Source organism: Haliotis cracherodii, unplaced genomic scaffold, assembly GCF_022045235.1.
Source record: "Haliotis cracherodii isolate W230 unplaced genomic scaffold, xgHalCrac1.p SCAF_5, whole genome shotgun sequence".
Lineage (NCBI taxonomy): Eukaryota > Metazoa > Mollusca > Gastropoda > Lepetellida > Haliotidae > Haliotis > Haliotis cracherodii.
In genome coordinates this window covers 28,367,302-28,392,457 of record NW_027266308.1, presented here as the reverse complement: position 1 = coordinate 28,392,457, position 25,156 = coordinate 28,367,302, and the positions used below count along the sequence as shown (strand labels likewise).

Below are 25,156 nucleotides of genomic sequence, written 5' to 3'. Positions count from 1 at the left end.
TGCTCTCCTGTTTAAATTGTCAAAGTTTGGTGGTAGATCATTAAGCAAGAGATTGTTAACTTATCTCTACCTAAACCTGGCTGCCCACAATTCTAGTGGGAGCACTTCATGCAAACATACACTATTGTGAGACTCACCTATACTAATAGAGCGGACTTCCGGTGGGGTGTAGGAATTGAGCAATGTCAGTAGTTTCTTCGGCAGTTCGTTTCTCTCCTCCCAGTTCAACAAGTATGCTTTTGCATCAGCCAACTGGCTCCCTGCGAGGAAAGAAAAAAATACATGCTGGTAACAGTGGGCTATAAAATATATAACTTTCAAAAGAAACTGAGTGAACGGGTGAGTGAATGTGAATTTACATCTCTTTCAGCAGCATTGCAGTAATACTGACGGAGGTTAGCCTCACACATTCCACTCTGTTTCCCATGTTGGGAAGTTTTGTTTGTTTGTTTGTTGTTTAACGCTACACTCAGCAATATTGAAGCTATATGATGGCGGTCAGTAAATAGTCAAGTCTTGACAAGACAATCTAGTGATTGACATCATGAGCATCGATCCATCAATTGGGATACAACGACATGCATCAACAAAGTCAGTGACGCTGACCACCCAATCCTGTTAGTAGTCTCTTACAACAACCATAGTCACCTTTTATGGCAATCATTGGTTGCCTAAGACCTATTCTAACCCTCATTTTCAAGGGTCTGTTGGAAAGTGAATTTGGGTGTTGGGTGTGACAAGACTAATCCACAACTCCATTCAATCAGATTCATTCACAAAACATAAATCTGTCTCATGTACAGAGATGAGAGGATAATCTGTATATGTTGGTACCTTTCTTCTCATGGCATTCCTTGCCACACTCTAGCACATGAAGCAGGATCGTCAAGAGGTCCACGATATCACCGGTCACATGACATGCCGTCGCCTCATGGTACATTGCGTGGAGTGTGAAGAATGCCTATAAATAATGAAATTAAACAAACTTACTTCAACGGCTAGAAGCCTTTAAACACAGAGAAGTGACCTAAATGTGAGTTCTAATGGCTGATGACGGCTCAATGCATAGTTTGTTTTGCTTTTTGTTGTTATCCCTGCAGTCCCAGAGCAAAAGTCAAATTTGTGTTTGTAAGTGATTTTGTTTATTTGTTTGTTGTTTAACGCCACAATCAGCAATATTCTAGCTATATGACGGCGGTCTGTAAATAATTGAGTCTGGTCCACACAATCCAGTGATAGACATCATGAGCATCGATCCACGCAAATGGGATACGATGACATGCATCAATCAAGTCAGCGAGCCTGACCACCAAATCCTGTAAGTAACCTCTTACGACAAGCATAGTCGCCTCTTACAACAAGCATGGGTTGCTGAAGACCTATTCTAACCCGGATCTTCACAGATCGTATGTAAGTGATGTGAGAGACACAACAGAACCTATTTTTAAAACAACTAGTCCATCACCACATACTACAAGAGTATGTTTCTGTTCCTATCTCAACATTCAAAGCACCAGTGATTGATTGCATAAGTAACGATCAACTAGTACAGTAAGTACTAAATATATGGAAAACAACATATAACATAAATATATAAAAAAAAAAATAATAATTTTTTTTTTGTGGTGTGCCATAACTGGTGCTCACCTCCAGTTATCTCCCCTTACCTCTGTGATCATCTGCAGCCCCTGGTGGTAGATGAGAAGCATCCTCTCCTCACGACTCTCCACCAGGATTTTGAATGCACTGAAAGACACCTCACTCAGTCAATAACTACTCCATAGCTTCAGTCTTCAGTTCCCAATTACGTCCCAATTATTGTCCCAACTTTACTGGTAGATTATTATTCATAGACTTAACACCAAATCAGATTCACATGCTACATTTTCCTGTCAAGAATTGTTTCACAACAACACAACAACTACTTCAACTACTTCCAACTCACAACCTGTGGAGATGAACCAAATCCATAATTAACCATATTTGCCCATACCTGGTCGAGAACCAGGCAATTTCATTTTGTAACAGTTTATTCTATACTGATAGTTAAAATACTGGGTATCGATCAATGATAGGGATCAATAATACAATTAATGAGTGAGTGTGAGTCAGAGAAATTGTTGGTAGTTTACATTTCACTAGTAACCAAAATCTGCAAAAGTTCAAAATAAAAAGAGGTTGATAAGTGGGATCACGGCATTACTTTAGTTGGGCAGATTGGAGAAACAAATTATATTTTTGTCCAATCATTATGACTTAGTAGAAAGCCCTACCTGATAAGAGTCTGCCACATGGATCTGGCATCTAATGCTTGTAGGTACATGAGTATGTTTGCACGCTTGAATGACGCGATGGCTTTCAGCTCATCCTCCGAGCTGTCTGGGTACCTCATCACCATCAGCTTCATCATCTTGAACAGCTCCTCCACAGCCTGCAATGACACAAACAACAACCACTGGACATCGACATTCATAGAACTCCTCCTTCTAATAGACAATTTCAATTGCGAGTAAGAATGTATTTCAACTCATATAATTAACTTCAGAAATTGTAGAATTTTCCTATTCGGAATATTCTATAAGTAATACGTTACCACTGTTATACCGAGGCTGTTGTCTCCCACAACTGCTGCTATAGCGAAATCTACCACAGAGATCTCAATTACCTCATGCAGCACGTGCGTAGCCACCTAGCTGCCATGTGACACCCTTCACTCTTGTCTCCTGCGAGAGCAAGTGCTCGGGGGACGGACGGGCGGGCAGCAGCCCAGTGGTAACGTATTACTTATAGAATATTCCGAATAGGAAAATTCTACAAATTACATTAAGTAATACGTTACCACTGTTATACCGAGGCTGACTACCACAGTAGGCGGTGGGGAGCACCTACAACCCGAATCCTGACTGCTAGCGTTCCTTCCGACCAGCGGAAGTAAACACCAAGGCGGAAGCACTCGATGCGCATGCACCTAGCTAGGCGTTACCCTATAGGAATACCAAAGCACTGTCAAGCGCATACCGTAAGGCTCAATCGTCATTGCCAAAACGATTGGTGACTCCAAACGGCCCCACTGGATAGGTACTTCATCGCCGCAGCGGATGAGAACACTGTATCCGCGTGAGCTTAATCTTAGATCAGGTTAAACAGTCGAAAAGAGGGAAATTAATTTCCTTCAGACCGTATATCCCAGAGCAAGCCTACTTAAAGTATGCATTAGGCGCGTGACCTAATTCCAGTATTCGTAAGCAGGTATCACAAGGTTGGAATACACGACAGACAATTAAATGAATAATTGTCAAAATACAAATAAGGATAAAACACACAAAAAGCCGCCTCACCTGTGGTGTGAGTGCGCTGGTTTGCAGGACCCCCACTCCTGTACCCACGGCGTGGGAACATTGGAGACGACCCAGATTGACCACCGTGCAAGGACTGACGACTGCGGAGTTTGGAATTGCGCTGGACACACCCCCTAGATGACCGCTTGTGCCGCGATCAGCGGCCCAAGACGGTGCACCCCCTCCACGTCTTCATCAGAAACCTTTCTGAGGTAATGATTGGCAAAAACCGAGTCAGAACGCCAGTAACAACCTCGTAATATTCTGTGAACAGAGATATTCGAGTGTAGGGCAAATGTTGCCGCTAGCGCCCTGATCTCGTGCGGGTTTGACCCCGCTACCGGTAACCCCCGAGACCGGTACGCCAGATTGATGACAGAACGAAGCCACAACGCAATCGAGTTGCGAGTTATGTCAACCGTGCGATTAGGGTTACACGATATGAACAGACGGTCACGCCTTTGTCTACGTTCATTCGAAGCCTTAAGATAATACTTAAGGGCCCTAACCGGACACAGCGCTCTGTCCTCAGTATCAGCAGGATGTAAGATTTCTTTGAGGGATCTTACAGTGAATTCTCTCTCCGTTTGCCCGACTCTCTGATTCTTGGCGACGAAGCCCATGAGCAGGCCCAGGCGGACCGCTCCTTCGTCACCCCTATCGAATCGTACCTTGGCGACATCGAGTGCATGAATTTCGGATACACGTGCCGCCGTGGCAAAGGAGAGGAGAAATGCTGTTTTCCAAGTCACATGCCGGAACGAAGCACTATGCAAGGGTTCATACGGAGCTTCCGTAAGTGATTGCAACACTAGGGAAAGATCCCAGGCCGGTGCCCGAAGGCGGCCCTTCTTAAGATCGTGCTGTTTGAAACCCTTGATAATACCCCGTATCACCGGCTCTTTGGAGAGACTGGTACCCATAGCAACGTCCCGTACCGTAGCAACGGACGAAACATAGTTGGCAATGGAACCCCCGGAGAGTTTCCGGGTCTCTCGCAAGTGAGACATGAAACGAGCAATATCCTGCACAGATACCTTATCTGGCGAATGAATGTGATGTTTACAACACCACTTCGAGAAAATAACCCAACGTGCATTATACACCTTCTGGGTAGAATCACGATGCATACTAACGTATGCCCGAGACGCCCGGCGAGAAAAAACTTTACTCCTCAGACGCTCGGTGACAACATCCACGCGTGCAGATTGAACTGCCCTGCGTTTGGATGAAGCTGACGGGTGTGAGGGTGGATCAAGAGATCCGGTCTCACAGGCAGTGGAAGTGGCGACTGCGTGACCTGGGTCAGCAAGTCGGGGTACCACGATCTGTTCGGCCACATGGGCGCGATCAGTAACATTCGACAGCGAACTCCTCGAAGCCGGCTTAGAATGTGTGGTATCAACGCTGTCGGCGGGTAAGCATAAGCGTCCAAGCCCGTCCAGTCTAACGCGAGAGCATCGTGATCGATGGCCCTCGGGTCCGGGACTGGTGATACAAACAACGGGAGTTGATTGTTGAACCGTGTTGCGAACAGGTCGACCATCGGACGACCCAAACGTTCGCACAGCCACTGAAACACTACTGGGTTCAGCATCCACTCTGTGGGGCTCGGATCCTGAGGCCTCGATAGAGCATCGGCCAGTACGTTCCGCACACCTGGGATGTGACGGGCGCGTATCTGGCACGGGACACTGTCCACCAGAGCGTAAAACTCGAACGTGAGATCGAGTAGCGAGTGACTGTGGGTTCCCCCCAGTTTGTTCACATAGGACACTACCGTCGTGTTGTCGGTCGCCAGCATGAGCCGGGCGTCGACGAGACGATGCTTCCAGTGATTGACTGCGTTGATCACTGCCTTGAACTCGAGACAATTGATGTGAAGACCTAGTTCGTCTACGCACCACAGCCCCGAGCTCACCTCCCCCTCTAGATGGGCGCCCCAGCCCACTAGAGAGGCGTCTGTATACAGGTTCAACGTGGCCCGGTAGGGCCGCATAGAGACTCCTGATAAGACATTGTAAGGGAGCGTCCACCACTCCAGATGCGGTCGGAGCCGATCCGGGAGGGCGACGGTCGCACTGTTCACCTCCGTTGCTAACAACTGGATTAAAAACCGTTGCAGCGGGCGGAGTTGGAGACGACCCCGTTCGGTGCAGTCCTGGGCTGATACAAGTAGCCCTAACAGCTGTTCCCAAAAGTGAACAGTCTGTTGCACCGCTAAGACTTTGGCAATCATCGCCTGAATTTTGTGCCACCGGTCTGGGGGGACAAATAGGCGATGGGACACCGTGTTGAACCGACCTCCGATGAACTGCAAGTTCTGAGAAGGGGTTAACTCGCTCTTGGGGAGATTGACAATCCACCCCAATTGCTCCAAGAGCCGACGTGCGAAAACGAGATGGCGTGACAGGGTGTCCGTCATTCGATTTGCTACTAGCGAGTCGTCCAGGTACGCGAAGTACCGGACACCCCTCCGGTGGAGGAACCCCACTATGGGGGTGGTTAACCGGGTGAACAGCCAGGGAGCGGATGAAAGACCGAATGGGAGTACAACCCACTCGTAGTGCCTGCCTTGAAAGACAAACCTGAGATACTTGTGATGATCCGAGTGAATCGGAACATGCAGATAAGCATCCTTCAGGTCGATCGAAGCTAGCCAGTCGGCCGGCATGATCAGTGCTTTCAGGTCCGTCAAGCTCAACATTCTGAACTTGGGCGGCTTGCGCAGGTAGAACTCGTTGAACGATTTCAAGTTGTGAATCATTCTGAGTTCGGCACTGTCCTTCTTGGGAACGAGAAATATCCTGGAGTAAAACCCCGGTGTTATTTCTGGTAGAGCTAACTCCCGAACTGCCCTCTTCTCCACCAACCTGCCGATGGCATCGGCGAGGAAGGGAAGATCGGTTTCCGAATAGAAACCTGCCGACGGGGCAACGGTGAGCGGCGGATTCGCTTTGAGATCGAGCCGATAGCCGTACCGAATCGTGTTGACCACCCACGGGTCGTCGAACACTTGTTCCCAATTCTCCCAATAAGTCTGGAGTCTGGCTCCCACTGGGGACAGAGAGGGGGGCCGGACGGGCTGCGGCAGGCGCAACTGTCCAGGGCCAAGTGACTCGGGTTCGCCTACGGGCCAACCGAAGTTGGCGCTGTCGGCATACGAACCCCTCCAATGAGAGTCACCTGGAGGGGCCCTTGCCGTCCTTAGACGACTTGGGCTTCCCCCAGTTCCCCTTCTTCCCGCGAAAGGGCTGCTGAGAACCCTTACCGGAGCCCTCAGAGCGGGGCTTCTTCCCGGAGGAAGAAGGACCCGACCCCTTAGGCCTGCCGGACGCAGCATCCTGGGGCGCGCTCCGCTTCGGAGCGGCACCCAGGCGCCTATGCAAGGACCCCACAAGATCCAGTGTGTGCCGAGAGGCATCGGCAGACACAGCGGCCTGTTGTTCCTTCAGAACCCCAGGGATCTTGTTATTAAACAGGGTCCGAGCAGACCAAGGCTGCGAAAGGAGCACCTCCTGATTGGCAGCGTCCAACCCTGAAGCAGCCAGATACGACTGGCGCCGAAGAAAATGGCACGTGCCGGAAACAAAGGCCGAAGCCCCGGCAACGTACTCCAGGGAAGCATTCAAACCGAGCAAGCAGTTGTAAATGCGCTGGTCTCGGTCCGTGGGAGAACCTTCGACCAGACTGGCCGCTGCAGCCAGGTATGTGTCTCCGTGAGACAATGCCAGCATGGAGTGTCGAGCGAGGGTGTCCAGCTGTTGCAAGGTACCTTGTGGTACCGTGGCAACCGGTGGGGCACGGACCCCCAAACGCTCCACATGGGCTTCCGCAGAAGGACCAGCCTCGGGAAAGGCAAGGTCATGTACTGGGAAAGACCCTTTTCTCCACGACGGGGGAGGTAACGGGAGACCCCGACCGGAGGCAGCCGTGAAGGCCTTCTCCAAAGAAGGCTTAATCCCGCGCAGCAAGGTTGATGCCGGGAAAGCCTTGTCGGACGTCTCGTCGTATACCTCGGAGGAACCCACGGAACCGTGGATTCCCCGCGGTATCGGCAGGGGCTTTGGCATGTCCTCGAAGAGGTCATACACCATGGCCACGCGGTCCTTAACCGATAGCGGAAGCAACGGTTCGGGGGAAGGACCGGTAACCACGGCAGCCGCCGCCGTACCGGTGGACCCCGCGTCCGAACCCGCGGCCACCGAAGAGGCCGGGGACGGAACAGCCAGCGGCCTATCTTGCGATAAGGCCGCCAGCTTGGAGTCCACAAGTTTCGACAACAATGCGGCGACGGAATCCCCAGACAGCCCGAGGGCCGCAAGGGGATCCGCCGCAGCCGAGGAGGTGGTACCCGCACGGGGACCCCGACCGGACGAACCAGCCACCACAGGGGTGGAGACGGACTGTACGTACAGCCGGTACCGCTCAAACTCCGCAGGCCCCAGACCTTCGCACAGGGTGCACCGGGTGTCCCCGCAAGGAACCCTGCACCGCGGGCAACGATCGTGGGGATCCCGGGACGACAAAAACTTTCTGCACACCCCGCAACTCCGAGGAGCAGGGGTAGAGGGGGTGGATACTGGGGACATATCCATGTCAGACATTGATTGTTTGCTATAAACAAAGAACAAAACATGGTTACAACGCACGCACCACAATGATTCACAAACGAGCATTTTCACAAGAAAATAAACGAGCAATGTGAACATATAACATACACATATAACTTTTATTAAAGAAATAAGTTATGTTAACCCCCAAAACATACAAGAACAGGGGAAACGTAAAACACAACGTGCATACGCGAACCCCGCATGTATATAGAAAAAAGGGCGGGAAAAATTTTCCGTTTGGCGGGAAAATTATAACCAAGCGTAGCTACCGCAACGCCCCATAAAAGCACAGTTTATTAGAGAATAAACTATAATAAATATCACCAAATCTTCAGGAACGCTTCAGCAGGAGAAAAAACACGTCTTGCTTAGCAGACGAAAGAGACAAGAGTGAAGGGTGTCACATGGCAGCTAGGTGGCTACGCACGTGCTGCATGAGGTAATTGAGATCTCTGTGGTAGATTTCGCTATAGCAGCAGTTGTGGGAGACAACAGCCTCGGTATAACAGTGGTAACGTATTACTTAATGTAATTAACTAAGTCCTATCTTCTCGAATGACTTCCTCCATGGTCAAATGGATAGTGAGTGAGTGGGTAAGATTTTACGCCGCTTTTAGAAATATCACGACAGGAGGCACCAGTAATAGGTTTCACACATTGTACCCATGTCGGGAATCGAACCCTGGTCTTTGACGTGATGAGCGTACGCTTTAACCACTAAGCTACCTGACCGCCTCGTCTCATGGGTAGAGCATCCATCTGGAGAGTGGAAGGTCGGTGGTTCGATGTCTGGCCGCATTACGCCAAAAGAGATTAAAAAATGGTACTTGTTGCTACCCTGCCATGCGCTCAGCATTAAGGTGATAAAAGGATAAATAAGGATCAGTCACCTCGGAGTCAGTATACTGTGTCTGAGTGGAATAGCCATGTTAAACTGTGGCATGGTATCTAAGTGGACTAGCACCATGAAACCAGCCTTACTGCAGAGTAGCATAGACTAGTGCACATGCATGCACACACACACATGTTGCTATATTAGTGCAGTAATCTAGAACACAATGTTAAACCCCATTTAACCAGCACCTTCCATCAACTGTGGTCGGGGCGGTTGGGTAGCCTTGTGGTTAAAGCGTTCACTCGTCAAGCCGAAGACCCGGGTTTGATTCCCAACATGGGTACAATGTGTGAAGCCCATTTCTGGTGTCCCCCGCCGTGATATTGCTGGAATATTGCTAAAAGCGGCGTAAAACCATACTCACTCACTCTCTTAACTGTGGTCACTTCGAAAATCAATAACATTATCACAACAAATATGCCTTTCTTATCTAGCAGGTCCTCAACACAACAACATATTCATAGTATACCATATACATTCATCATTTACAGCATAACATTTAGGGGATGAAACTGAAAATAGAAACCACACACCGGGTAAGAATTAAAGATAAATGAGAGTTACCTCCCTTAGGCTCATGATGACAGTCACTTTCCTTGCAAAAAAAAGCAAGACATTGTTGTGTTTGACTACTAACCAGGGTGTACTGTGTAGGGTAGAGCGTGATGTTCTTGAAGGCCCACGCTATGTTCTGGTGCTGCGCCAGCTGCCGTGTGAACTGCCGTGACTGCTGACAACACATCCGCAACAGCCCGTAGTACGCCGGTAGCATCACGCGGTTGAACATCACAACATCCTGGTCATCATGATCAGCCCTGCAAGGTCAAGGTTAAAGTAGCCTAATGTTTTGCCATATAGCAGTTGCACCAACAATGCATAACTCGAAAGAATATCAACAAACCAAACCAGTGCATGTAATAGTTACTATGGAAACCAACTCAACAAAATTGGTGTTTCTGGAAATTCTTGACTGAGTAGACAATTGAAGGAACGAGGAGGTTGTATAAAGCATCCAGAATAAGGAGCATGTCCGACCATAAAGTTACCATCAGGCCACATATGGATGAGAGTTGGCCTTCCTATGTGGTCACCCCTCAAACATGATCCCCCATACCAGGCTTTTAGCAATATGATTTGCCACGTCATTGGGGAAGGCGGCCTCTAGGCTCTACTAGATAGAGCATCTGCCTTGATCCCCTGACACAGCCCCAAAAAAGGGGGTGGGTGGGGTGCTGGTGCAGTTGTCAATAAAATGTATCACATCTATAAGGGAGGGGCCATAAAAAAATGACTCTTTGTTTTTTTATAAGGGGGACGGGGGTGGTGGTGTGTTGCTGAAGGAAGAGGAATGGACAAATTTTGGGAGAGGGGAGAGAAGAGAAACAAAATTTGTTTACATTAAATAGAGGGTGGCAAAATACCAATCTCAGCACACCCACCCACCCAACATGTTTCAATCATTGGGGCACAGGGCACCGTATTCTGCCCAGTGAGTAACTAACAAACTAACAAAGACAGTGTACAGCACACAGCCAGACTACTTACAGAATGTAGCTGAAGGCAATGTTCTTGCAGACATGTTGGTTGGAGACAATCTGCTTGACATTCTCTGGGCAGTCCACGCACACTTGGTGCCAGAACAGCAGCAACGTCTGAAACAACATGGACACTTAAATTACACTGTCTCGCTATACAGAACTAGGTGGCAAGTCTACCACTTGAGAGTGAGCGAGTTGGGTTTTTAACGCTGCTTTTAACAGTATTCCAGTTATATCACAGCGTGTCAGCTTAATGGGGGAGGAAAGCCTGAAGTCATGCAGGTCTCAGATGTTTACCACTTCAGTGAAACCCACGAGCACAGGTATGGTGCTGACAAACCTAGAAACATAATCGGGGCGAACCGGGATTCGAACCCACAATCATAGGTTTCTGGCGTGCCCAAGGGACGCAACTCTGCACAGCGAATTGCAGCGCCTTAGACGACTGGGCCACCTATGCCCCCCTACCACTTGAGAACATGAACACAAGAAGGAGGGCATCTGAAAACCTACCCTTTTCAAACACAGGTTCTTCAGTTAGTGAAACTACCAGCTTCAAAAGTGAATGTTTGTCAACATAACACAGTGATATAAGGGTAGAGTAAACTGAAGATCATAACTGCACGAAACAACCAGTGCCCTTGGATGAGAGTCAACACACATCCACACAAGACAATGAGATGTATCAACAGTGGTACCTGTTTGTTGTGATGCATTGAGATCTGGGGCTCGGACAGCTTCGGCTGGAACAACTGCCATAGATCCAAGAAATACTCTCCAAACTGAAACCACAATGATGAGCTACTGAACACGCATTTGTTGAGAAGACCTATACTGTGAATCATTTCGACAAATGAATAAAATAAAATATGTGACACTCATCCAAATACAAATACTTTTTGGTTTTACATAACTATCAAACAGACAAATCTGCATTTTGTTCGTTGTTTCACACAACCATCGGCAATATTCCAGTTTTATCATAGCAGCTTGTCGTAACCAGTTGTCGACAGCATTATCAACTTCAGTTTAGTTTTTTCAACAAGCATGCAGAACTGGCGACCATTTCTGGCTGGGCTACCCCAACAGGGACAAATCTACAATGACGTATAATACTGTTTCATCAAGTTAAAGAGCTCTGAAAACAAAGGCCAAATACATAGTGATACAGAGTTTGAAGACGTGGGGAATGGCCCCTAGTCTTGTTCATGACAAACAGACAATAGCCATCTCCTCCCCCACTTGAAGGAAACACTGATGACAATGATACATGAGTTAAAACTATACCAGTGTTCCCGCTGGCTTTTGAAACTACCAGTCCTAATGGACTGGCAACTCTAAAAATTACTAGTCCCCACCAAAGTTTTGTCAGTTCCTTCTTTCAACAAATAAAAAAATAAAATAAAAAAAGTGTTAAAAGTTCCTGGTTTTAATTCTTTCAACATCATGTCTAGTACGGTGACGTCATCTCTGAAGTAGTTAATTAGATCTACACGTCATTCACACAAACTTCTGTCATAATATTCTCTTCTTTTTTTAAATATTTCGATACAAAGTCGATACAAAGTCGATACAAAGTCGATACAAATGGATATTTAACCTCGAAGCAAAGCAAAATGTTATTTCCTTGCACTAAAACTAGACATGGGCAAACCCTGATGGTAACAGACAATCTGACTTCCCTCGAAAAATATACTAATACGAATATCGTTGATGTTTTGTTCAACAACAAAGACTTATAAGGTATTTTATTTGCTGGTCCACAGGGACTGGCAGTCACATGAATTATCGGTCCAAGCCTGATTTTACCGGTAAAAAACTGGTAATTACCGGTAAACAGGAATACTGCTATACACTCACCAAGAGTTTCTCTTGCTTGGATACGAGACAGTATGTCATAACAGCAAAGTAACACATCAGCTTCATTGTGCCGTGGACTTGGGGATCTGAACAAAAAACAAACATCAGACTTCTCATGAAATAATACCCATTTAGTTTTTTGCATTGCAATAATTCAGAATATTTCGGTCACAAATCTCGATTTTTCAATTTCAGTAATCTAGATTCAAGTATGAATAGATGTAACTATTTTGTTAAAGTGATGTTAATTCCCTGTTCTACTCACCAACATACAACCTGGCCCTAGACAGGAGACTCAGGAGATGCTCATACACCTGGAACACAAACAGACAACTATCATCAAAGCAACCTGCAACAATATCCAATATGCTAATGGCAATATCCCTGCAGGAAGAACAAGCTCCTTCCCAGCGCGTGACACCTTCGTTTGGGAATGCCATCATATTTCAATTTAAAAAAGGTTTACGACTGGCCATGTTTTCCAGATGAATTTACTTTGTTGTTTTAATAATCAGATTGGTTCGAGATTGCAGACTAACAGAAAATCAACCAACGTCTCCCTTACATTCTTACTACATCAATAATACGATAGTTTTAATGAAACAGAAATTCAAATTGACAAACGAAGAAAGTAATTTAGCAGCGATGAGTGTATTCAGCGTCACGAAAGTCGTCACTTGTTTGTAAACATAACCGTCATTCGGTTGCGAGTTCAACTCCAAGCATGGTTGTGGCCACCTATTCACAGTGGGGAGTTTTGACTGGTGGCAGCGATAGTATAGAGAGCTCCTGGAATGGACTATCGCTGTGAGGAGCTTGCAGGAAGGAGTCAAATTAAACTGTTTACCTCACAAATTATCTCATAAATCTCCTCACCTGATGCAAAACCATGAGGGCCTCAGTTGACATCTGAAAATAGCAAAGTGGAGATTCAAAACAAAAAATCTTTAGGCTACGATATTATTTGCTGTTACAACATAAATAGTTACCGTATATGACCGCGGATAAGCCGACCCCGTAGATAAGCCGAGGTGCTAACTTGACCATTGAAATACGAGAGAAAATGATATGACCCGCAGATAAGCCGAACCAGGAATTGAAGGGCAAAAAACACTGCGAAGTCGGACTGCAAGACATGTGCCGGTACTCGCAGATATTCAAAAATATAAGATGAAAAACGTTGTAATTATATTGAAAAAGTCATTATTATTTCTAATAAAGATTTAACAAACCAGTCATCCACTTTCATAATGTGGGAAGCTGTTTCTCGTTGTTTTTTTTAATCTCATAATGATCGTTATATGTTGCCATCAACAACAAGCGCCATTTTGTGAATCGGTGTATATAGAATTATGAACCCGTGAGAAAATATATCAGCTAGAGCGAGTTTGAATTCAGCATCGTAAGCATGGCGTATTCGTTTCAAACTCATGATGAGAATGTCAGTCAGTAAAAATATACTAACTTTTATAACCCCCTTTACACCACTATTGTATGTTAATCCAATTGAATTAAATAAACTATCATACTATGAACACATTGAATGACCATCACTTACTCACAGGCTTCTCCAGTTTATTAAACTAATCTCTCGAAAACAAAGGAATTAAGCCCCTACTCCCAACACGATCGCTAAGCACCCACAACTTGAAAATGTTTGTGTAAACAACATGACAATACCAATCGGCCCGTTATTATCAATGCTCATTTCCTTGTGTACCGTGTTGCTTTTTAAACAACAGGAAGCAATCACAGTGATCACCGTTTGTGACGTCACAGGAAACAGCTGATCACATGTTTTTGCAAATGGCGAACGGAATAACTCGCCGATACAGTTGTTTATTTGCCTCTTTCAATAAAGGTAGACACTTGTTCATTATCAATTTATGAACTTTGCAAAACGTACGTAATAGCTATTGGCGATTTCATCTGGGGATTATATATTATAGCTGTGAATTACATATATTGTTACATGTAAAAATTGTGGAGTTTACGAAGAACGATAAACTTTGAACATTCAATTGAAAACTTATTATCGGAAGTAGTAACATGTATAACATTTTTTTAATAATGACAACATTGGTGTATAATAATAACTTTATTGATAATTTATAACAATAATGGCTCTAGTCGTGGCAACTTCCAAACTTTCGGGAAGTTGTGATCTATCGGACCGTCATTCAGGCGATGTTTCTGACAGATTACGATCTGAAAAATACTATCATGAAAGTGTATCCCGTGGATAAGCCGACCCCTTTCTACAGAATCTTTTTTCTGGTCCTCAAAATTCGGCTTATACGCGGTCATATACGGTATATGTCCCAATTTACAAATTTAAGTGAGTGAGTATGGTTTTACGCCGGTTTTAGCAATATTCCAGCAATATCACAGCTGGAGACGCCAGAAATGTTTTTCACAAAATGTACCCATGTCAGGAATCGAACCCGGGCCTTCAACGCAACAAGCAAACGCTTTAACCACTAGGCTACCCGACCAACCCTACAAATTTAAGGACAGCTATTTAAAAAGGGACAAAGTTAAGGATAAACACTCTCCATTTGTCTCGCTACAAACAGTTTATTGGAAACTACGACTGGCCAATGTAGCCAGGACATGATACTCACAGCAAACTCTTTGTGCGGACTGAGCATGCTCCTGGCGGAGCGGAAAGACTGACGGAAGTGGGTGCTGGGCACCAGGGACACCAGCAGGAAGGCAGCAGCTGTAGCAGAACACGATCTCAGTCAGCACCAGCACATTGTACAGCACGTGTCAACCATGTACACTAAGTCCAAGTACAAAGACCAAGTACAGGGTCTCAATCAACAAGACAACTTAGACAACTTAATTCTACCATATTAGTCAAAACTCACTTCAGTGAATTGAAATGAAAAGCCCAAGGCTGCAGGTTCCATGTATACATGGACCACTTTTGGTGAAACCCTGATGATATGATACTGACAGAATAAGGATTATCAAAGATCAAATCAATAACTCTAACCAAGGTTCCCTGCACTGACAGTAACACTGACCATTACACTGGCCGGCTTCCCATGTTCTCTACTTACCATTGCGGACCCGCACATTGTTGTGAGCAATGAGGTACGGCTCCACCCAGTTGTCCATCTGGTTGAGAGTCCAGGCCTGGGCCAGCTTGTTGCGAGTCACCTGACCGGTCATCCACTCCAGGCATTGTTGCGGACAACACTTGGTCAGCTGAAGACATGGTCAGCGTGGTTTAGCAGGTGATGTGGCGATTACTTAGGAAATCAGGTTTACTAAAGAGAGACTAAGTTCCACTGTAGCCATTTCCAGTCTAGGTCTAGATCATGTATGAGACTGAGACACTGACTCATGACTAGGTTAATCATTATCTGCTAGGTACATTAAAGTTTACTGATACAGTAGGAGGCGTGTTCCTCTGATTAGTGTCAGGAGTACATTACTGATGTAGCCGGACATCATACATAATCTCTACACAATAAAGCAGGTATTCCAAGATGCCTGTCACCGTCTTTCCCTCCTACCCATGAGGTGGGGTGAAATTGGGTTTAACATGGTGTCCAAGATTATTGCACTTATATAGCAACGTGCATGTACGTGTGTGTTTGTGTGGCTGCTTGTAGGTCTGGACTGATGCCGATTTATAGTGCTAGTTCACCGAGATACCATGCCGCAGTTTAACACTCAGACACAGTATACTGACTACGAGCCGACCAGTCCTTGTTTTAGTTTAATGCCGAGCACCAGACAGGGTAACAACAAGTACCATCTTTTAACGTCTTTTAGTATGAAGCGGCTGGGGATCGAACCCACTCTCCGGGCGGACGCTCTACCACTAGACCTAGGAGGCAGTCTCCTACCCATGAATGCTCTACATACATCCTACAAACAGAGCAGCTGACATTAAAGCGAGTTCTTCGACTATGAGTGAGTGAGTGAGTGAGTGAGTGAGTGAGTGAGTGAGTGAGTGAGTATGGTTTTACGCCGCTTTTAGCAATATTCCAGCAATATCACGGCGGGGGACACAAGAAATGGGCTTCACACATTGTACCCATGTCGGGATTCGAACCCGGGTCTTCGGCGTGACGAGCGAACGCTTTAACCACTAGGCTACCGACCGCCCCTCTTCGACTACGACTTCCAACTGACCAAGGAACAGAGTGATCAACAGTATTTAACACATTTTCCAAAGGCAAGGAAGTTCAGCAAGGGTTGAAACTGGATTCTTATAGTCAGTTAAATTCCCTTGCCTCGGGAAGATGAACTTAGCACATCTGAAGCAATAGTTCTGGCTTTTATCAGCGAAAAGTGGTTTGTTGGGTTTAATATCTTATATATTATCATTCAATTACACCATATATTTATCATTGCAACAACTCCTGGAGTCCAATCAACACACAATTTGAGTACAAAGCCTACAGGTCTCTGTCACGATACAGTGATATGTCCTCACCTCCCAGAACCTCTGCAGCACATACTGAGTGTACTGTGGCATCCCGGGCGGGCCGCCCACAAACTCCACCAACATGGACAGCAGCTTGAAGAACGGCTGGGATTGCTGCAACACAACATCATGTACTGTGATCCTACAGCTGTATTGAGTAGTGGAACGATAGGACAGGGAGAGGAAAACTTTCTTACAAATAAACACCTCATCATTTGGTTTGTCTTCTTTACTTACGGTAGATGTCTAAATATGAAATACACTTAGCCTCCATTATGTGAGACGAAGTATCTAGTACTGTTAAAAGGATTTTGTTCTGACACAGTCAGCAATTTTCATACTGTACAGTAAACTATGGTTATAATGAACTCGCTTATAACAAACTGATGGATATAACAAACTTACTTTTTTTGTCCCAATTATTTGCTGTAGTTATGCTGTATATATGCTTATAACGAACTAAGGTTATAACAAACTAAAATTAGAAGTCCCTTAGTAGTTCGTTATAACCGTAGTTTACTGTAAGTTCAAGTTTTTCATAAAGTTATTCAATGGCACTCAGCAAATTTTGTTTGTTTAACGCCGCATTCCATCAACGCAATATTCCATCTATATGACAGCTGTCTGTAAATAATCTGGACCAGACAATCCAGTGATTGACATCATAGGCATTAATCTACGCAATTGGGATACGATGACATGCATCAACCAAGTCAGCGACCCTGACCACTCTATCCCGTTAGTCGCCTCTAAAGATAAGCATAGTCACCTTTTACGGCAAGCATGGGTTGCTGAAGACCTATTCTAACCCAGATCTTAACGGGTCTGCACTGTAAATAATCTGGGCCAGTCACACAGATGATTGATAGCGTTAACAATGATGCATGACACTGTGGTACAGGGAAGTAAATTCAGCAAGGTCACACATTGTAATCATCCGATTCATTAGATACAATGACACTGTTTGCACCTGTTTGCAATAACCTGTAAATGCATGCCACTCAAAGATTTAAAAACAATCCTGTGTTTGACAGGAGTTTAAAACCAAAGGGAATCCTGGGATCCGTGAGTGTTGCTGCTACAGTTTTTTAATCATGGGACGATTTATGTATAACTTGAAACATTAAAGTCATGAAAAGTGCCCTTTGACCTTCAAGCTTGATTTTGAACACTGTTCAACAGCCTTATACAGTCAAGTCTCGTAAATCCAACACTCGTTAATCCGACAATCGGCTTTATCAGACACTAATGATGGGAACTGATTAAATCTGTGCTGATTAGAACGTTAATCCAACAGTCTCGCCCTCTGACACACCTAACTTGCAACGAATTACGGAAATCACTCATTTATCAGTCTCAGAAATCCGACACAGTGATCAGCGTACGCCGTGGTCATCTGCCCGTGAGTACACAGCCCCTTTTATGATGCATATTACAATGGCTGCAGAGATAAACTTGCTTAACAATAAACAATTAATGCTTTAAATAAAGAAAACAGGCTTAATCACATGCTTAGATTACCTCAATCTCATTAAAATCAGATACAAGATCTCACTGTCGCCAAGGACATCCCATTCATTACAGGTCACGTCAGAACAACCTTTCGCGAACTATGACCAACCAATGAAATGATTAAGAGGAAGTCAATGTTAGCCACTAAGAAAGCAGCTTTCTCAAGCTTTGCGGTACCAGTTTCAAACTTGCGACTTCCATTCCAGACTATACTTTTTAAAGTATTTTGAATAAGTCATACAGTCCATAACAGTTGTTTTGTGTTGAGCTTTAGAAGTTGCATGATTAGAAAACATATTCTGCTAATAATTTAACATAACAATATGAATATTTCACAAATATTTTTTTATGACGTGTTTGTATTTATATTTTTTTATAACGTGTTTGTATCGTTATCTATCGTGTAGTCGTCCGATTTTCGAACATGAAAGTTGATACTACTTAATTTCGTTTATCCGACATACTCATTAATCCGACATAATCATATGCAACCAACCCTGTCGGATTAACAGGACTTGACTGTATTTCGAAAATATCAATCGTCTGTGCTGTATCCGGACACCTCACAAGGAAGTCCATAAATCCATTGATTTCATCTGGCACAAACACTGTTTATCTTTGAAACAATCTCAGTCATTTCTTGTCAACTTCATATCCCTCCTATATCTAGCCATCTCATATACATATACCTCTCACAAGAAGTTCAGGACCAACTGCCTCTTCCTATTACAACTGTTAATCTGTCATGAGGGTTCCTTACATTCTGTGGAGTTGTATAGAATAGCCAACTGCGGACTTACCTCTGGGTTCAGTTTCCTGATGGCCCCGAACACCATATTTATCACCTGTAACACATTCTACAGAAATGAGCACCATGACATTGCAATGTGTAACACTCCAGAAAAACGGCAAAAAACCCATTACATTAGTAATATTTATTGCATTGGGAAGCACATCACGTCTACAAAATGAATTTAGTCCACATCAGTCCACATTTTCTGGAGTTATTTGCCCACACCCATTTCCAAACACTTACAACATGGCCTCCCGACCTTTCAATCACTAATCAATGATGCTGACCACAAATACCTTTACCTCGTTTTTACATCGAACGTAACATACAGATGTAAAATTGAATTATTCTTTACACATATTCAACATCTTAGTTAATAAGTAAACATACAACTTCACGGATGACAACTTCTGGTTTATATTCTTTGGCAAAGTTACGATGTAGATTCTTACACCATTCTCATTCCAGTTTGAGAGCGGAGTAAGAATCTACTTGAACATCGAAACTTGCTAATGTAATAAAACAGAAGTTTTCATCCATAGAGTTGTATGTTTTCTTATTAACTCACCAACTCCTAGAATGCCAATCAAACAGTTAATATCTTAGTGTTAAATACTTACTGCAACTGCAAGTGTTTCATTATATCTTGTTAAACTAAAGATGAGATTGCACGACTGCCGGATGTTGATATTGTCTCGGATTTGATTGAACAGGAATGGAAAGCCCTGAAAGGACAAATGAAATAGAATATCATGACAACACTGTATATAATGCGATTAAAAAAATCATACCACAATTTAAATTTGTTCAAAATTGCAATATGGGTAATAACATGAGCATGAATTAAAGGTTGAACAACAACAGGATAACACATTGGTCAGTTTGGAGAGCAGGGCCAGTCCACAAGGATATCTATGTTTGATAAGTTAAGACAGTCTTGGGTACTAAGATCGTAGTGAGAAATTGGTCCAGGATTCTCCAGGTGATTATACCACAGAGCACTGAACAACTGCCTATGTCTCAACTTTGTCTCTCTCTAAAAGCAGCATGGGATCATGGGACACATTCCAGCCAAGCATAGCTCTTGACAAGAATACGTTGCTAGGCCAAGCACCAGCCAACTTGCACATAGTGATCTTGGTGCTACAACTATTTTAAGTGTATGTTAAGGAGTTACAAAGGTTTTAGCACTGAGATCATTCTGTGCAAGTGTGGAAAAAAACAATTCATTGTCTACATGTAAAATGCACACCCAACACCACACAGCTGTATGTTTTGATTAAACATGTGCATTATACGCGAGAAAATACAGCCCTGATCTGTTTCACAAAGCAATCATAATGCTACGAGTATCTCAACTCCTATATGTAAACACAGACTTAGGGCAGTCTTCATGCTACGTATCATAACTTCTATATGTAAACACAGACTTAAGGCAGTCTTCATGCTACGTATTATAACTTATATATGTAAACACAGACTTAAGGCAGTCTTCGTGCTACGTATCATAACTCCTATATGTAAACACAGACTTGAGACAGTCTTTACGCTACAACCGCTCTGTGAAGCTTGTCCCAACCCTGATCCTCCTCCTCACCTTGCCCCCTATGATGGAGTTGTAGTCCTTCTCCGAGAGATGCAACTGTTTTTCTGCCCGAGACTTCTCCACCAGGAGAGCTATCAATGAGATCATCTTCTCCAGGGACATGGGGCGGTAGTTGTCATCTGTCAGGGAGATCACATCTTCTTCTTCATCATCGTCAGACAGGATCTCGACCTACAGGCAGAAAGGAAATAAATAAGCCACATTTACTTTACAAGACATCAATATCCAGCAGTGTACTGAGAGAGGTACAAGCACCTTACTAAAATGTCGCACTGTAAAAATAACGAGGCCAAATCCATAACTCAAGTCTGTTTTCACAGAACTGTCAGCCTCCTCCAACTAGTACAATATATCCTCAAGGCACTGAGACATTCAACTTGCAGACATAAGATGCTCTGTGGGTAATATAGCTGGAGAAGTGAGAGATTATAGAATGAGTTAGCCAGTTGGCTTTTGGTTGCAATAAAAATAATGTTATGGTGAGACGGTGGGGACTAAGTCAGATATGGTACCCTTGAGAGGAAAAATCGGAATAATATTGCTGTAAACACTGACTTCCTCTCCAATCTTTGAGATCACTGAGAGAGTGAATGTTGTACACAGCTATACAACACTGTGTCCTGTAAATCACCAAGTCCCAAACAAACAAATATCATGACAAAAGTATGAGCACAGGGCAAGATGATAAGTCACAGAGCTTGACCACCGGATCCCAATTGTCCCAACTTACGTAATTCTCCTGGGCCTTCTGACCCATGTAGAAGGCGATCATGGTGGAGATAGCGTTGATGCTGATGAGGAAGTTACACTCCTCCTCCCCCGTCTTGGCAAACTCCAGCAGGAAGGCGAAGTACTCTGTCAGGTACTTGCTGTGTGGCCGCACACCGTGTTCGATCTACAAGACAAATACATGGTAGTGGTCATTGTCATATAAGGGCCCAGCATATAGGGCATGATATATAAATACATCACAATGGTACGAATAGTTACATCTCACTTATTCTCCAGGATCAAGGTCCTGGCTATGTAAATATATAGAAGTATGATTCTGAAATCTTAAAGTTAAACTAATACGCCACTTCTCAAATAAAGACTATATGTGCTTAAATAACTTATATTGGAAATAATCAGTGACAGGAATTATTTTTTTTTAACATGGGGTGGCACATGGACACACGCCTGTTTGCACCCATACAGGACTCTCTCCACTCCACTGAATGCGAGAAACAAAACTGACCTATTCCCCCAACACTGTGTTTTTCAATATTTACATGTGCTTGAAATAAGTGAAAACGTTAAATTGAAAATTATTTTCATTAAATTGCATATGAATTGAATGTAGCCTGTGGTCTTTTCTACATTACTTAATAAAGAAATGAATTAATTGACTCTTGCATCTATGGACCATGGACTGAGAGCATAATCCGATCGTGACTTACGATGGTGAGCATCTTCTTGATGAACCTTGTCACACACGACCTGTTCCCTATCTCCGTCACGTCCACAACACCATCCTCACTGCAACACCAGCAACACATGAACATGAACATAAAACAAATCAAGAGCCAATAACAATTTACTATTCTGAAAAAAGAACTTAACCATAAATCATTTCAACATTTCATCTAAGTCTAATTAAAATAAGATGACAAAACAGTTCTCACCTCTCCACAATTGGCTGCATGTAGAGATCGAAGTGGGAGTGGCGCAACTGACCAATCACATGAATCACCAACCTCTGGAACATCTGAAATAATACAACAAATTAATACAATATGGTTGGGGATTTTGTTGTTGTTGTTCTGAATACCCCAAAATACAAATGAAAAACGAAACCAATGTGTATCAAAACTCTCTATTACACAACTATTTTTTACTTACACTTCAACAAATCAATATTAAACATGTAAATATTTTGTTGAGGCTCCCGATTGATTCCCTCCACCCTACAGCATGTACAGGTGTGTACCTACCTGTCTGACCATCTGATTGGGACACTTGATGAGTATCTGCTGGGGCCACCAGTCGCTGTCAGCCATGTGGTCCAGGAACCACTGCAACATCAACACAACACATGAAGACAACACTGGTCACAGTCAGTGAGGGAATATGGTTTTACATCCAGCAAATATCATATATATTCTATCCATGTCGGAAATCAAACCAGAGTCTTCGTCTCGACTAGCCAACGCTTTATTGTTGTTGTTGGTTTGTTGTTTTACACCGCACTCAGCAATATCCCAGCTATATGTCGGCGGTCTGTAAATCGAGTCTGGACCAGACAATCCAGAGATTAATATCATGAGCATCGATCTACGCAATTGGGATCAATGACATGCATCAACCAAGTCAGCGAGCCTGACCAACCGATCCCGTAAGTCGCCTCTTACGACAAGCATAGTCACCTGTTATGACAAGCATGGGCTACTGAAGACCTATTCTACCCCGGATCCGATGACATGCACGTCAAGTGACCTATGTTTGACTTATTTCCCCCAGTCCATTAAGAACAGAGACTCACCTCACAAGCGGCTGGGCAGGAGTTGAACTGTTTGGTGAGCAGCTCAATCCACTGTAACATGGTGGGCTGAAACAACAGCAGACATGGGTTTTTAAAAACAATCTGTTGCTCCTCTTGTCCTTAATGAACGCAAGGGATACAATCAAGATTATCAAAACAAGGCAAAAATAGAGCAGGGCTCACTAATACCCCCCATGTTACATGTTACTAAGTTCAAAACATAAAATAAGCCATATTTTCTCAGAAAATCCACTTATCAAAATCAAACTTTGTAATGCACCTATCTTATGGGGATAGAAACTGTACCCACAATTGGATAAGAATCTATGAAGAAGTTTTCAAGTTTTGCACAAATGTTAAAGTGAAAAAAACATATTTAAAAAAATCATATTTTCTCAGAAAATACACACATCAAATTCAAACTTAGCACTACACCTCTGCCATAGGTAGAGAAAGTGTCAAATAAGTTTGAAAATAATCTATTCAGGAGTTTTCAAGTTGTAGGTCACACAATAAAATGTCCTCAGAAAGATGGACGGACGGACAGACAGTATTCATTTGTATAACTATATATCCCAGCCCTTTCAGGTCAGAGTTTACCGGGTAATTAGAAAATTATAACAATGGCATCAGAAATGTGAATAATCGGGACCACCATGCCGTAGAGCCTCAACAGCATTATTAATCAGAATCAGAATCAGATGTCTTACCTTTTCTTTGGCATGTATGAGTGTTTCCAGGACAAACGATGTGGAGAGTTGGGCTGCCTTGAGGGGGACGATGCTGTTGTCATCCTTGGGGAGCGTCGTGGTGATGTAGCCACAGATCTGCCACATGAACCTGCACACACAGCAACAACATCTGTTACATTATCTCTGAACTCAGGGAACAGGTCGGGGTGGTACTACAAATGTACTTCAGTAGACTTACAAAAGAACTATACAAGTCACTGGGGTACAATGACATTAAGTACCTATACAAGTCACCGGGAATCAATGACATTAAGTAACTATACGAGGCACCGGGGTACAATGACATTAAGTACCTATACAAGTCACCGGGAATCAATGACATTAAGTAACTATACGAGGCACCGGGGTACAATGACATTAAGTACCTATACAAGTCACCGGGAATCAATGACATTAAGTAACTATACGAGGCACCAGGGTACAATGACATTAAGTACCTATACAAGTCACCGGGAATCAATGACATTAAGTAACTATACGAGGCACCGGGGTACAATGACATTAAGTACCTATACAAGTCACCGGGAATCAATGACATTAAGTAACTATACGAGGCACCGGGGTACAATGACATTAAGTACCTATACAAGTCACCGGGAATCAATGACATTAAGTAACTATACGAGGCACCAGGGTACAATGACATTAAGTACCTATACAAGTCACCGGGAATCAATGACATTAAGTAACTATACGAGGCACCGGGGTACAATGACATTAAGTACCTATACAAGTCACTGGGGTACAATGACATTCAGTAACTATACAAGTCACCAGGGTACAACGACATTAAGTAACTATACAAGTCACCAGGGTACAATGACATTAAGTAACTATACAAGTCACTGGGGTACAATGACATTCAGTAACTATACAAGTCACTGGGGTACAATGACATTAAGTACCTATACAAGGCACTGGGGTACAATGACATTAAGTAACTATACAAGACACCGGGGTACAATGACATTAAGTACCTATACAAGTCACCGGGGTACAATGACATTAAGTACCTATACAAGTCACTGGGGTACAATGACATTCAGTAACTATACAAGTCTCCGGGGTACCTATACAAGTCAACGGGGTACAATAACATTAAGTACCTATACAAGTCACCGGGGTACAATGACATTAAGTACCTATACAAGTCACAGGGGTACAATGACATTCAGTAACTATACAAGTCACTGGGGTACAATGACATTAAGTAACTATACAAGTCACTGGGGTACAATGACATTAAGTAACTATACAAGTCACTGGGGTACAATGACA

At 43.8% G+C, this 25,156-nt stretch overlaps 2 protein-coding genes across 2 annotated transcripts in view; both read right to left on the bottom strand.

Moving 5' to 3' along the window:
* Positions 1–25,156, bottom strand: part of LOC139443275 (ubiquitin carboxyl-terminal hydrolase 34-like) — a 90,509-nt gene that overhangs the window by 11,402 nt on the left and 53,951 nt on the right. Inside the window, exons 51-72 of the mRNA XM_071224249.1 lie at positions 23,837–23,966; positions 23,127–23,192; positions 22,579–22,659; positions 22,270–22,352; positions 22,045–22,123; positions 21,336–21,500; positions 20,597–20,776; positions 19,620–19,724; positions 19,007–19,051; positions 16,704–16,808; positions 15,316–15,463; positions 14,872–14,969; positions 13,124–13,156; positions 12,513–12,561; positions 12,248–12,333; positions 11,086–11,169; positions 10,395–10,501; positions 9,487–9,664; positions 2,274–2,431; positions 1,668–1,746; positions 835–961; positions 138–260 (exon numbers count right to left, since the gene is read on the bottom strand). Of these exons, the coding sequence (XP_071080350.1) occupies positions 138–260; positions 835–961; positions 1,668–1,746; positions 2,274–2,431; positions 9,487–9,664; positions 10,395–10,501; positions 11,086–11,169; positions 12,248–12,333; positions 12,513–12,561; positions 13,124–13,156; positions 14,872–14,969; positions 15,316–15,463; positions 16,704–16,808; positions 19,007–19,051; positions 19,620–19,724; positions 20,597–20,776; positions 21,336–21,500; positions 22,045–22,123; positions 22,270–22,352; positions 22,579–22,659; positions 23,127–23,192; positions 23,837–23,966 (2,309 nt within the window). The remainder of the gene's footprint in view (positions 1–137; positions 261–834; positions 962–1,667; positions 1,747–2,273; positions 2,432–9,486; positions 9,665–10,394; positions 10,502–11,085; positions 11,170–12,247; positions 12,334–12,512; positions 12,562–13,123; positions 13,157–14,871; positions 14,970–15,315; positions 15,464–16,703; positions 16,809–19,006; positions 19,052–19,619; positions 19,725–20,596; positions 20,777–21,335; positions 21,501–22,044; positions 22,124–22,269; positions 22,353–22,578; positions 22,660–23,126; positions 23,193–23,836; positions 23,967–25,156) is intronic.
* On the bottom strand, positions 6,437–7,859 carry LOC139443270 (uncharacterized). Its single transcript, XM_071224245.1, has one exon. It carries the CDS (start codon positions 7,433–7,435, stop codon positions 6,521–6,523), a length of 915 nt encoding a protein of 304 aa, XP_071080346.1. The 5' UTR covers positions 7,436–7,859; the 3' UTR covers positions 6,437–6,520.

Excerpts from the sequence above, each read along its gene's own strand:
- LOC139443270 (XM_071224245.1), bottom strand. The coding sequence starts at position 7,435 with ATGGTGTATGACCTCTTCGAGGACATGCCAAAGCCCCTGCCGATACCG.